Below are 14,838 nucleotides of genomic sequence, written 5' to 3'. Positions count from 1 at the left end.
ATATCTAATAACAGATCCCCTCCAAAAGAGTCCCAATGCCTCTCTATTTTCTCCATATTAAATAAGGAGTCCAACATGTTAAATTGTTGTCCATGTTTTGTCTTTCTTTTTACTTTCTGGAGGTAACATTCTCAGTTTATTCTTTGAGTATTAATTATATAGCTGTGTATAATGTTGTCTCGGTTTTACTCATTTTACTATTCATTATCCCGTATAGTTTTTATTAGTGATTTCATATGGTTGTTAATAGTTTGTAATGCTTTTGAGAACTCTTTATTCATAATCATTGACCACTTATCTATTTGAGGAATGGTCTTTGGTCTTATCATTTGTTAGTTGTTTATATATCTTGGATACCAAACCTTTTCTAGAGAAATTTATAGATTTTTTTCCCCCTATTTTGACCTCTTCCTTTCTTATCTTGGTCTCCAGGATCCTTAGTTCTTATCTTTATCTTTAGTATCCTTCCCGTTAATAATAGATGTATTGATTTCATTTGTGCTGAAGCTTTTCTGTTTCATGTAATCAAAGTTATCTATTTTTACCAAGTGTAATCACCTCTATCCCTTATTTGGTTAAGAATACATCAACCAGTGGCTTTGAGAGGTATATGACTTGCTTTTCTTACAACTTTTTTTGTAAGTGTGATCTTTAATATTAATCCTTTTAGAATGTTTTGTGGGAAATGGACTAAGTTGTTGATCTGAGGCTAATTTCTGTCAGACTAATGTCTAGTTTTCATCACATAGGTAGTTCTTTTATGTAATTGGTGTTTTCTATTATATCTAAAACTTAAGTTACAGAGATTTGTTGTTTCTGATTCTTCCTTATCTAATCTATTCCATTGATCTACTTCCCTATTTTTAAACCAGGACTAGATGGTTTTGAAGACTATTGCTTTCTTTATAATATAGTTTGAGATTTGGAAGTGCTTTACTGCTTTCTTCTTGTATTATTTCCCTTTGTATTATATTTTTCGAATGACTTATTTATCAAGTCCTGATAATTAGGTTATCATATTCTTTGATTATTTGATTGTTATAATAGCTTTGGAATTGTCATTTTTATTATATTAGTGTAACAACTGTAAGCACTGAATTTTTTCTAACTTGTTGTTTAGTCTTTCAGTCATGTCTGACTCTTTGGGGCTCCATTTGGGATTTTCTTGGCAAAGAGTCTGGAATGGTTTGCTATTTCCTTCTCCAACTCATTTTATAGATGAAGAAACTGAGGCAAACAAGATTAAGTAATTTTCCCAAGGTTACATAGCTAGTACATGTCTGAGGTTAGATTTGAACTCAGACTCTAGTCCTGGCACTATCTACTACACCATCTCACTTCTATTTTTCCAGCTATTTAAGTTTTTGTTAAAATTTCTTTAAGGAGCACTTTATAATTGAAGATATACAAGTATTTTGTATGCACTGGTAGATTGCTCCTCCGATTTTGTAGTAGTTTGGAATGGAACTTTCCTTTTTATTGCCTTTTGAATTTTGTTATTGTTATGTAGAAATACCGTTAATTTTTGAAGTTTTACTTTGTAGCTGAAACTATTGTCCCAATTAGTGTCTTTGCTAAGACACTAGCATTTCCTAAATAAACCATCATGTCATCAGGAAGTAGAGATAATTTTATCTTTTTACTTACCTTCATGCCTTAAAATTTTTTTTTTCTCAGTGTTTTTGCTATATCAACTAGTAGTGGGGAGAGTTGTCATTTATATTTTGTATTTACTAGAAAATGTTCTAGTGTCTCTCTACTACATATGATACTTATTTTTGTTTTTAGATACTTATACTTTTATATTTATATATATTTATTTTAGATAGAGACTATATTTTTTAAAAGGTGCCTCTATTATTTTTTTTTGATTATTTTTTTTTGAACAAATAAATATGGTAGTATTTAACATTTATTAACCTCTTGCTGTATTTGCTTGCCATTGTGCCAAGTTCTTTTTTTTTTTATTTGGGAAATTCTAATTAATTAATTAATTAGTTATTTAATTAAGGGTGTTTTTCTGTGGTTACATGATTCATGTCTTTCCCTCCCTTCCTGCCATCCTCCTCCTGTAGCCAATGAGCAATTCCACTGGGCGTTGTGCTAAGTTTTGGGGATACAAAAGCAGGCAGAAGACAGTCTCTGCCCTCAAGGAGCTAACAATCTAATGAGAGAATAGCCTTGCAAACAAAATGTTCTATATAAGATAAATGGGAACTAATTAACACTGGGAGGGTAATGGAATTAAGAGGAGAAGGGTTGGGGAAATCTTCCGGTAAGATGGGGTTTTCTGCACCTTTTGGGATAATCATGTAGTTTGGGATATTTTTGTTTTTAATATTTATTATGTTGATTGTTTTCCTAATATTGAACCATCATAGCCTGCCTGGTATAAATACAACTTAGTCATAATGAATGATTTCTTAGACGAATCACGGTATAGTCTACTTCATGGAATTTAATTCAGATTTTTTGAATCAGTGTTCATTAATCATCTCAAAATCTATAGTTTTCCCGTGTTTTATATTTTTTTATTTTAAGTATTAGGATAATATTTTTCATATAAAAGGAGACTAGAAGTAACATACTTTCTCAATTTTTGAGACTGACATGTATTGTAAGATTAAAATTAATATCCAGTAACTCCAAGCATTATATTTTATAAGATTTATTAATAATCACTTGAAGAAGTAGAAGAAATAAAAAGACAAAAGTAAAAGCCTGAGCAAAACCTGCTTTCCCAGCCGTGATCAGGGTGGGGAAAAAGTAAGAGGTGGGGCTATACAAAACTTATATCCTCCTTACGTTAGCACGTAATGTGAGAAGGAACATAGGAAACTGGGAAAGAGTTTCTGGGGAGCAAATTCTAATTATACAGTATAATATGGGTGCTAATTATCCTTTGATAGGATTCTTCTGTGAATCTGTCAAGAAATAGGGGAGGCTTTTTAAGATCAGTGAGCACCTCACATTCTTACCCAGCATTCTGTACCCCAAGCAATTTTGTGTTATAATAAGGGTGGTCATGACCAGACTAAAACATCACCTTTCTCCTTGTTAGGACTGACAATGCAGTGAAGAACCACTGGAACTCCACCATCAAACGGAAAGTGGACACTGGGGGCTTCCTGAGTGAGGCAAAGGACCCGAAGTCGGTGTACTTACTGGTGGAACTGGAAGATAGAGAGGGTCAGAGCGTCCTGTCAGCTGAGACCCAGGTAAGTTGCGGGGGGGGGGGGGGGGGAAGGGCATTGTCTTAGGAAGGACCAAAGCTGGGCCATTAGGATGGAGTCTCCCCCTGGAGAGTAGGGACCATTTTTGCATCCATAGTGCTTAGTACAGTGCCTGAGACATAGAAGGCACTTGGCCAGTGCTCGCCGGTTATTTTAGGTCGCTTCATTCCTTTCTAATCCTCAGTTTCCCCCATGGTAAAATGAGTTGGGATTAGATGATGCCTGAAGTGTCCCTTCCATCTCTAAATTCTCTGATTGATTAGTCATCCAGGAAACATTTATTTAGCCCTTTCTACCTGCTAAATTCTTTTTTGATGCTGGATTCTTTTTTTAGATTTAGGCAATAGGAAGATGAATAAGCTCCAGGGTCCTCCAGCCTAATGGAGGATTTAAAGAGTTAAGATTAGCTCCCAACAAATGATTAGAATGTAAAGCCAGGAACTAGGGGTACCAGATGAGGATAAAGTGAGGGGATGATCAGAAAAAAAGAGATCAATTTTCATGGGCAGGGTAGAATCAGGGAAGACTTCACAGCACTGGTGATGTTTGAACTACTCTGTTTTTTTTTTTTTATTATTCAAATCTAATTTTATTTTTTCAGAAAAATTTTTCCATGGTTACATGATTCAAGTTCTTACTCCCCCCCCCCAGGAGCCAACACACATTTCCACTGGTTTCTTGAATTACTCTTTGAAAGAAGGAGATTAGCCGTAAGAAGGGATTGATAGTGAAGAAGATTTTAAGCAATGGGGAATGCAAAGGCTTAAGGATGGGCTTGAATGACGATAATTAGTTTACTTTGGCTGGACATAAATCATGAAATAAGGCTGCAAGGGAGCAGTTAGGTGCCTCAATGACTAGAGAACCAGCCCTCAAGATAGGAGATCCTCAAAGAGTTTTAGACAGTGGAGTAATAACATTATCCCTGTACATAAGGAGGATCAATCTGAACTGCTATTATTACCAGGAAACTATTTGTTTCAATAGGTCATTCTTTTTCTCTCTTTTTTTTTTTTAACTTTAGCCCTTTTTTAAAAATTACAAACCTTCTGGAGAAAGAACAGTTAAGAGTCAGATGCAGATCAAAGCATACTGTCTTTCACATTAGTTTATTTACAGCTTTATTTTGGGGTTTTGGTTTTTTTATATGAGTATTCTCTTGCAACAAAGACCAGTATGGAAGTATATTTTGCATGATAATACATGTATAATCCAGATCAAATTGCTCACCCTCTCTGAGATAAGAGAGGGAAGGAGACAATTTGGATCTTATAATTTCAGAAAACATATGTTGAAAATTATTATTATGTGTAATTTAGAAAATAAAATATCTTTGAATTTTAAAAAATTACAAACTTAATACTTAGAGAAGCATTTATATAAATAACATAAATAACCATGTAGAAATCCATAAATTCTGAAGTGCTTGCAATCTAAAAAAAATGCCTGTATTGCTGTGTGTGGTGGTGCATGCCTATGATCTCTTGTACTGAGAAGACTGAAGCTGGCAAATTTCTTGAGTCTGGCAGTCCTGAGCTGCAGTAGGACTAAGCCAATTGGGTGTCTACACTATGTATAGTGCCAGTCTCTAGGAATCGGGCAGCCAGTGGACTTCCTAAAGAAGGGCAAACCAGCCTGCTTCAGAAATGGAGCAGATCAGTGCTTCTCTACCAATCCAGAATGGAATCAGGCCCAAACGAAAGACCCCTACATTTCAAACCTGGTTAAGATAGGATCTCAAAAAATAAAAAGGAGGGGGGGGGGGAGAGAGAGAGAGAGAGAGAGAGAGAGAGAAAGAAAGAAAGAGAGAGAGAAATGCCTATATTAATCTGAACAAATTAGTGATAAATGTCTGCTTTGCTCTCCTTTTCCTTGGTGCATTTTTTGTTTTGTTTCTTTTCTGGATTTTTTCATTGCTGTTATTTTAATTTATTTTTGCATGAATTTTTCCCCCCCTTGGCAGGTTAGATATTTGTGTAATTTTGAATTCTCTCCCCTCCTTAATTATTGTTTTAAACATTAGAACCTTACTACTGATTGGTCCACTGGGGTGATGGAAGTCAAAGAAGAAGTCAGCGAAGAGGAGGTAGCTGCTGCCACATCAGGGGTCCAGGCCCCAGCCACCTCCCAGGAGCAGCAGGAGGGGTCTCATGAAGAGCCACCCAAAGACTTGATCCCTGACCCAGTGGAGGAAACTCCCAAGGAGCTGAAATCTGAGGATTCTTCCCTTGAAGTTGGCTCTCCATACAAGTGGGTGGTGGAGGCTGCCAACTTCTTGTGTCCAGCTAATATGCCAAACTTGACGGATGCCCTGGATCTAATAGAATCGGTAATTTGAGAATTCCTTACATGAAGTAGCAGAAGTTTGTGGCTCTCGGTACACTTATTTTTCTAAAAATTTTATTTATGTATTTAAATATTTGGTTTTGTCCAGGGTTACAAAGCTTAGAATTTTATTTATTTTCATTATTATTTTTCTTAATATAAGCTTAGAATTTATCAAAATGATTCCTTGCATTTATATTGGGCTTTTGAGTTTACATAGTATTATCATTGCTCTCATCTCATTTAGTCCTAAAGTCAGCCTTTGAAGCAGGTTAGATTTTGGGTAATCTTGAATTCTCTCCTCTTCTTAATTATTGTTTTAAACACTAGAATCAGGGGGCAGCTGGGTAGCTCGGTGGATTGAGAGCCAGGCCTAGAGACAGGAGATCCTAGGTTCTGATCTGGCCTCAAGACACTTCCCAGCTGTGTGACCCTGGGCAAGTCACTTCACTCCCATTGCCTAGCCCTTACCTCTCTTCTGCCTTGGAACCAATACACAGTATTGATTCTAAGACGGAGGGTAAGGGTTTTAAAAAACAAAGAAAAACACATTAGAACCTCTTTACTGATTGGTCCACTGGGGTCATGGAAGTGAAAGGAACTGAGGTCTTAGAAAGAGGTGAATTAACCTGCCAAAAGTCTGGTAAACAAGAAGTGATAGAGCTGGGACCAGAGAGCCTGGGAGTGGGGTCTCTTCACTGCCAGTGTTTTTTGTTTTTTTTTAAAAAACCCTTACCTTCCATCTCGGAGTCAATACTGTGTATTGGCTCCAAGGCAGAAGAGTGGTAAGGGGTAGGCAATGGGGGTTAAGTGACTTGCCCAGGGTCACAGAGCTGGGAAGTGCCTGATTCTAGATTTGAACCCAGGACCTCCTGTCTCTGGGCCTGGCTCTCAATCCACTGAGCCACCCAGCTACCCCCTGCCAGTGTTTCTTGATTAAAGAAATAGTGGAGAAAGAAGAAAGTATTAGTTGTGAGTAGGGTGTGGGTATGAGGCCATTCAGAACAGTCGTCATGGGGAGAGTTTGGGGGGAAAAGTATCTTGGATCTGGAAGCCAGAAAAAGGAACTCTGGAATCTCTTATGTTGTCCAAAGCATCAGCCATCACAGATAACTTTTTTGTTTGTTTTAAATCCTTACTTTCTGTCTTAGAACTGATATTAAGCATTGGTTTCAAGGCAGATGAGTGGTAAGGTCTAGGCGACTGGAGTTAAGTGAACCTGGGTTCAAATTTGACTTCAGACACTTCTCAGCTGTATGACCCCTGGCAAGTGACTTAACCCTAAACTGCCTAGCCCTTACGGCTCTTCTGTCTTAGAACTGATATTTAGTATCGATTCTAAGACAGAAGGTAAGGGTTTAAAGAAAAAAAAAAGTCATTGGTTTAGGTTGGCTCTCCACTGTTTCAGGGATAACATAGGACTAATGCCTGCTTTTTATGTCATGCTTAGGGCTATTGCGAGGAAAGTTCCTTAAAGTTGTCTTCTAAATCTGAGTTAATGTTTTTAGATAGAGAAGATTAAGGAAAAGGAAAGCCTTGGAAAGTTTTAAGGAAAAAATTCCTAAAATAGTTATTCCAGTTTCAAATGAGCTGCTTTGAATGTAGTGAGTTTTGTATTACCAGAGATCTTTAAACAGAAGCTGAATAATCTTTGTTTTTAGGGGCCTTGTAGAAAAGATTCCTGTGTTGGGGAAGTGCTGTGATGGCTGTGATTCTATGAAAAAATGACTTTGGCCTTAGATGTTTTGGAGAATGAAGTTCTTGTTGGCTTAGGACAGTGATGGTGAACCTCTTGGAGATAGTGCCAGCTCCGCCTCCATCCTACCTCCTAGACTTAGTACAGTGTCTGCCCCTGCCCCGCCCCGCCCCCCCCAAAGGGAAGAGAGAAAGCACTCCCATTGGGCTGCTGGGCAGAGGGGTGGGGGAGTGAGGAATGTCTTTAGTACATGAAGAGAAGGCAAGAGTGTGACTGCATGCCCACAGAGAGCATTCTGTGTGCCATCTTTGGCATTCGTGCCATAGGCTCGCCATCACTGACCTAGAACAATGGGTAGAATCTAATCAGGTGAAATATGACAAGAATAAATGTAGAGTCCTGTGTACTTCAGTTTAAGAAAAATCATCTGCCTATTGCAGGGTGGGAGAATTTATATGAAAAATACCTGGGGCTCTTTTGCAGAGGTGAGAGCTCCATGCAGATGAAACATTGGTTTTTATTTTCAGACTTTTTTTTTTTTTTTGAACCCTTACCTTCCACTTTAGAATCAATACTATGTATTGGTTCCAAGGCAAAAGAGCAGTAAGGACTAGGCAATGGGGTTTAAGTGACCTGCCCAAGGTCACACAGCTGGGAAGTGTCTGAGGCCAGATTTGAATTTAGGACCTCCCATCTCTAGGCCTGGCTCTCAATCCATTGACCTTCCCAGCTGTCCCCTTAGATTTTTTCAATATGTTGATCAGTTTAGCTGACCTTCTTTTCTTTTTTTTTCTTTAAAATTATTATATGGGGTGGCTCTCTAGGAGAGAAGGAGAAGAGATACTAGGAGAAATTTTGGTGATATAAAAATAAAAGTTATTCATTAAAAAAATAGACGAGGATTAGTTGACTACATTGTAAAAACAGAATGAGTCAAGCAGTACGGCAAGGCTGGCAAGGTTAATTTGATTCTAACTTGTGTGATTAGAACCATACCATCCAGTTCAAAGGAGAATCCCACTGTATTCTGTCAAGGTCAATATTCTGAGAAAGTTGTCTTTTTTTTTTTTTTTTTTTTTTTTTTAAAGCAGAATCCATCCAAGATAGTTTCTCAACCTGCATAGTTGACTGTCTGTTTAGGATTCAAGGAAGTGATTTACTATTGACTTGGAAGCCCTGGAGTTGGTTTGTGGGGGCCAACCCCAAAGAAATTTGCTTTAGAATAGCTTAAAGATATAGCAAGTATTTTAATTCTGAACCAGTTTGCTTTTTGGAGGCACCGTAGAGGTTTGTGTCTATTCTGGAAGGTGGGTGATGGAAGCGAGGATTAATGAGTTGGCTATAAATTTAATAAACCAACTAATTCCTTAGAACTGTTAGAAATTTCTAGGAATTCTTAGGCTCCTGAAGTTTAGATATGACAAGGGTTTGAACAAATAAAATCTTTGAGTTGCTAATTTTTTGTTTGTTTATTCATTCTTTTGTTGACTCATTCATTCATTTATTGTAGCCTCTTATCATGACTCTAAATTCCACTGCAGATTGGCTTAAACCTGCTTTATTTTTCCAACCTCTGCTGGGTTGTCCCCCTTCCCCATTTAGTTCGAATGCCACATTTACTTTAATCCTAATATATTTCAGATCATCAATGATCTAGTTTCAATCTCCCCAGCAACAGGGACTATGGGCATGTACTCCAACATGTGACTTATTTTTCAGAGAATTTAATTTGGAAGGGACCGCAAGGGCATTCGACTCATATCTAAAGAAATTGTCTCCTAACATTTCTGACAATTCAGCCTTTGCTTGAGGACCTCTAATGAGGGGAAATCAGCTAATTTTTGTATAGCTTTAATTGATTTTTTTGTTTTTAAAAATGCTTTATTGATGCCTTTGATCTTTATAGCTTAGCTATTTCACCCATACACACACTTTAAATTCCCCTATTGAATTGCCCTTTGTGACAAAACCAATTAAATAAAAACATCTAGAATAGTTGACACATCTGACAATGTATACAGTGGTGTTCTGTGCCAAATAATATTGGCTAGGGTCAGATAGCTTTTACAATCTATTAGAAATTTTTTTGTTCATTTACTCAGATTTAGATTTCCTTTTAGTGATCTTTTCATTTAAATTATTGTCATTATGAACATTATTATCTTGGTCCTGTTTGTTTCACTCTGCTTCTTTTCAGGCAAACCTTCCTGCATTTCTCTGATTTGGCCCATTACTCATTTCCTACCTTGCAGCAATAGTTCATTAACCATCATTTTTTAGCAACATTTCCCAATGGATGGGCACTCATTTTGTTCTCAGTTCTTGGCTATCTCAGAGAGTGTGATAAATATTTTGTTTTTAAATATATATGTGTATATATATATATATATATATATATTAGACCTTTGTTTCTATCAGCTTTCCTTGTAGTATAGCCTTAGTGAGATTGCTGGTTATAAAAGGATATGATTACTTTTCCCAAATTGTTCAAATTGTTACCCAAAATATTTTGTTTGCTTCAAAGGTCCAGCAACACTGTCCCTTCAACACTGTTACCATTTTTGTCATCTTTGCTATTTTACCAGATATAAGTTAGAATTTCAGACTTGTTTAAATTTGCATTTCTCTTGCATTGGGTGATTTGAATGTGTTTTCATGTGGTCATTTACAGTTTGAGATTCTTTTGAGAATCTAGCCCTCTCTTAGCATTTATATATTTGTGTCTAGTCCCATATGTTTTGGATATCAGTCACGATCAATGCAAATATATTTCTCACTTTACTGAAGTGATTCCCAAAGTGGGCACTACCTCCCCCTGGTGGGTGTTACAGTGATTCAGGGGAGCGGCAATGGCCACACGTGCATTTATCTTTCCTATTAATTGCTATTAAAATTTAAAAAAATTTAATTTCCAGGGGGCTAAGTAATATTTTTTCTGGAAAGGGGGTGGTAGGCCAAAAAAGTTTGGGAACCACTGCTTTACTGTTTCAATTCAAATTCTGTTTTTGTTGATTTTATTTTTTCAGGGGCTTTTTAATTTTATGTAGTCAAAACTTTTTCTGTTATGATCTCTTCTGTTTCTTGTTTAGTTAAGAATTTTTCCTCCGGCCATAGTTGTGAAAAGTATCTGAACTCTTTAAAAGTTGTTTTGTTTTTTTTTAATGATATATCCTTTATTATTCAGTCCACGTATCTATTTTGAGTAATCACGCATGCTTGTTCATCTTTTGCTAATCTTGCCCAAGTTCCTCCTCAAAATTCAACATAAAAGAGTCCACCACCCAATATGCCAGAGACACTCTTTGCTTTCTCTTGATATCTCAAAGGGTATACACTTGAGTCATCTACCTGTGACCTCTCAGTTTTGTATCACTAGCCCATCTTCTGTCATATTCCATGACATCCATTATTTCGTTTTTTTTTTTCCTTAAAAATCCTTAAACTTTTGTCTTACACTCAATACTAAGTATCAGTTCCAAGACAGAAGAGCAGTAAGGGCCAGGCAATTAGGGTTAAGTGACTTGTTCTATGTCATATAGCTTAGCTAGGAAGTGTTTGATGTTAGATTTGAACCCAGAAGCTCCTGCCTCCAGGCCTGAACCCCATTTTTAATTTAATTTAATTTAGTTTTTAAATTTTTAAAAATTTTATCTTTTTAGAAAAATTTTCCATGCTTACATGATTCAAGTTTTTACTTTCCCCTCGACCCGCCCCATAGCCGACATGCATTTTCACTGGTTTTAACATGTGTCATCATTGGTAGTTGTATTAGGGTGTTCATTTCGAGTCTACATCCCCAATCATGTCCGCATCAACCCATGTGTTCAAGCAGTTGCTTTTCTTCTGTGTTTCCACTCCTGTAGTTCTTCCTCTGAATGTGGGTAGCGTTCTTTTCCATAAATCCCTCAGAATTGTCCTGGATCATTGCATTGCTGGCAGTACAGAAGTCCATTACATTTGATTTTACCACAGTGTATTGGTCTCTATGTACAATGTTCTTCTGGCTCTGATCCTTTTGCTCTGCATCAATTCCTGGAGGTCTTTTCAGTTCACATGGAATTCCTCCAGTTGATTATTCCTTTGAGCACAATAGTATTCCATTACCAGCATATACCACAATTTGTTCAGTAATTCCCCAATCAGTGGACACCCCCTAGTTTTCCAGTTTTTTGCCACCACAAAGAGCGCGGCTGTAAATATTTTTGTACAAGTCTTTTTCCCTATGATCTCTTTGAGGTACAAACCCAGCACCCATTTTTTACTTTAAAGTTCTCATGGTTTGCATGGTGCTATCTTTTCACACCTACCATACATCTTTTCCATTGCCTTCTCCATGATGTTCATCTTTACTTCTTTAGAGAAGTGATATTCTAAATCTTGCTGCTACACAGCAAGACCTTTAAAATGTTTGAATTTAAAAAATGATCCTTTGTTTTATGGGAAGCTTAGGGTCAGTAAAAAATGTTTTGCTCTTTCCTGAAAACAATCTAACCTAGTCTCCTCCCTTCAACTCTGGTCCTAGTTCATTGTTCATCTGTATTGCCTGTGACAGATAAAAAAAATAATTCAACAAGAACTATGGAGTATCCATGTAGATGCATGCTGGAATCAAGGCAATGGATATTCTTTATCCTCTGGTATTTCCTGTGTTGATGGACCAGCTAAACTCCTTTGAGTAATAATAGGACACGTCCTGGAGGCTCGGCAGTGTCTTGAAGCTTGATACAGTCAACACAATGTTATCTACAAGAGTATCTTCAGGATCATCATCTTTCATAGGAAATCCATCCTTGGCCTGGACTCTGGGCTCACTTTCCTGTCAAAATGGCAAATTATTAACTATCATTATTAAACAGTCCTGTTATAAAAGATATAACAAAATCCTACTAATTTGATGTTTTTTTAAATCAACATGTCACCACATGCAATCTTATATTTTCTACATATTTCACTCAGTGCTGAAATGATAAAGATGTGGTCCATTGTTGATACTGTTTGAGAAAGCCGGATTGTTCCTTCATCGAGGATGTCCTAAGTTTGTTTAGAGATACTTCTATTTTTTCTTAAATTCATTTATTTATCTATTTATAATATTCATTTTAAAATTTGAGTTCCAAATTCTTTTCTTCCTTTTAACTCTTCCACCCATAGAGAAGTCAAGCAATTGAAGATCAATTATATGAAATATTTCTCAATAAAGATTTTGTATAGATAGAAAGTGGGCATCTAAGTTGGTAGTTTTTTTGGTTTGTGTTTTGCTATCAGTAAAGTCCCACATTTTCTGTATCTTTGGTATCTTCCCTTCCTTTTTGGCCTTCTAGCACATATATTATCTATATATATCTGATTTCTTCTGATTGCTTTTCCTGTCTTTGCTCTTTTTAGTCCTACATTTTTACTTCCTGTAAAGCACCTCAGGATCTGTGAGAGGGACCAGGTGTGGTGATTTCACTGTCTTTGATGGAAAAAAGTTTGTTTAATAATTGTTGCAAATCTTGTCCATTTTTCTTCTGTTTGTACCCATCTTTTTGTTTTCATCCTTGAATGGCTTTAGGATGATTTTATTTAGTTGGCTCTCTTGCCAAGGGATTTTTTAGATTGGTTTTACCATCCATTACTTGCCATTTCTTTATGAAACTGTACTGTCCATAATCATCATCATTAAGATTTTACAGCCTAGTTCATATTCTCATTCACTGATGTCTTTGGCAGCCATCTCTCTGATCAGTCAGTCAATTGTTTGTTGACTAAGCCAGAGATATCAAATTCAGGACAGAGATGGGTCTAGAATCAGATTAAAATGTAATTAGGAAATGTTTAATAAAATAAATTAAAATACACTATAATACAGATAATATTCATTTGAGGTTTTCTACATTAATGTGATCCAGAGCAGCCTCTTTCTAATTTTAAGTTTGACATTATACACTCGGGAGCTCTTTTGATCTTCTTGTAAGTAGCAATTTATATTGGTTTAACTTTGGGATACAATTACTATAGTCAAATGTTGATGTTATTTCTTGTTTTCAGTTAAATCATTTAAAAAATTGAGGATTAAATTTCCTTAATTATGTACCATATCTTATTCTTTTTTGTTATAAATTCTGATCTCAGCTCTAACAGGTTGAATTGTAAAAACAGATGACTTAAGAATGGTGCCAATTTCTATAATAAATCTTCCTGTCAAAATGTAGTCAGTTTTATTCTTTATTATGTTATTTGGTGCTTTCCTATTCTTTTTTGAAGAAAGTATTTATTATATTGTGGAATATGGTATAAAATGTTGGTCTAAACCCAATTTTTGCCATACTGTTTTCCCAGAAATTCTTATTCAGGATGGAAGCCTTTAGTATAGTAATGTGTGTTCTTGGAGTTCTCATAAATTGAGCCGCTATTTTCAATAACTATTTCTAGCTTATCCAATATATTTCACTGATCTGCTTTTCTGTATTTTGACTTGGACCCAATAGTTTTGAAAACTAAAACTTTACGATATAGATTGAGGTCTGGTAATATTTGGATATTTATTAAGAAATTCTTCTTTAGATCAGATCTCTGTTTTTCTGCATTTTTACCCATTGCTCATAGTTCTGTCCCATAGAACCCAGGAGAACAAGTCTGATCCCTCCTTCCTCGTGATAGCCCATCAGATACTTGAAGATGGCCATCAAGGCCTCATGAAATCTTCATTCCTTCAGGCTAAGCAATCTCATTTTGCACTATGGACCTTTCTTTCCTTCTGGACACTCTTGGCTTTTCTATATCTGTATTGAGCCTTCTCTTCTCTCTTCATTCTCTTGGGGACCTCATCATCTCCCATGTTAATTAATTTTTATATCTCTGCAGATGAATCCCAGATTTATGTATCTAGCTCTTATTTCTACCTTACATTCAGTCATGGGTCATTGATTTGGACATTTCAAACTGTATGTTTCAAAGAGATCCAACATGTCCTATGTAGAATTCACTGTCTTTTCCCTCCAAACTAGCTCTTCTCCAGGCTTCCCTATTTCACAAAGGTACCACTTTTCTATTTATCTTCCAGACTCACAACCTCATTATTATCCTAAATTCTTCACTCTCACCCCCACATATCCAATTATTTTTTAGATCTTTTTTTTTCTATCTTGACAATTTCTCTTGCATTGGACTCTTTTTCTGCAAACACATGGGCAAGACTTTAGCTTAGATCTTTATTACATCCAAACTAATTTTTTTACCAATCTCCTAATTGGCTTCCTTGCTTCAAGTCTCCTGATTCCTTCTAGTACACTCTTGCCATGTTGATTTTCATCTCATTTTTCTATACTTGATAATAGAGATTCCAACATGTGATTTCACTGGCACAGGGGCTACCAGTGAAGTATTTCTTCTACCTATGCAGGTTGGCATCTTCTTGCAACTTTGATAGTCTTAGAGAGTTCCCTAGAGAAATAAGAAGTTAAATGACTTAAAGACATAAAACTATCTGGCTCTGAGGACAGCTTTCTATCTACTACTTATACCACATTGTCTCTTACTTTGTATTTATTTGTTTAATTCTTTTTTCTTTTTAAAATTTATTTAGAATTTTTTCCCATGATT

General features: G+C 36.2%; 1 protein-coding gene across 2 annotated transcripts in view; it reads left to right on the top strand.

Moving 5' to 3' along the window:
* Positions 1-14,838, top strand: part of MYBL2 (MYB proto-oncogene like 2) — a 51,897-nt gene that overhangs the window by 14,515 nt on the left and 22,544 nt on the right. For both annotated transcript variants that reach the window (XM_044661572.1, XM_044661571.1), the window contains 3 exons: positions 3,062-3,195; positions 4,837-4,888; positions 5,280-5,562. In XM_044661572.1, coding sequence (XP_044517507.1) covers positions 3,062-3,195; positions 4,837-4,888; positions 5,280-5,562 — 469 coding nt within the window. The remainder of the gene's footprint in view (positions 1-3,061; positions 3,196-4,836; positions 4,889-5,279; positions 5,563-14,838) is intronic.

The sequence above is a fragment of the Gracilinanus agilis genome, chromosome 2 (genome assembly GCF_016433145.1).
Source record: "Gracilinanus agilis isolate LMUSP501 chromosome 2, AgileGrace, whole genome shotgun sequence".
Lineage (NCBI taxonomy): Eukaryota > Metazoa > Chordata > Mammalia > Didelphimorphia > Didelphidae > Gracilinanus > Gracilinanus agilis.
Note: the sequence above shows the minus strand (reverse complement) of the source record. Positions and strands in the feature narration are given on the sequence as shown.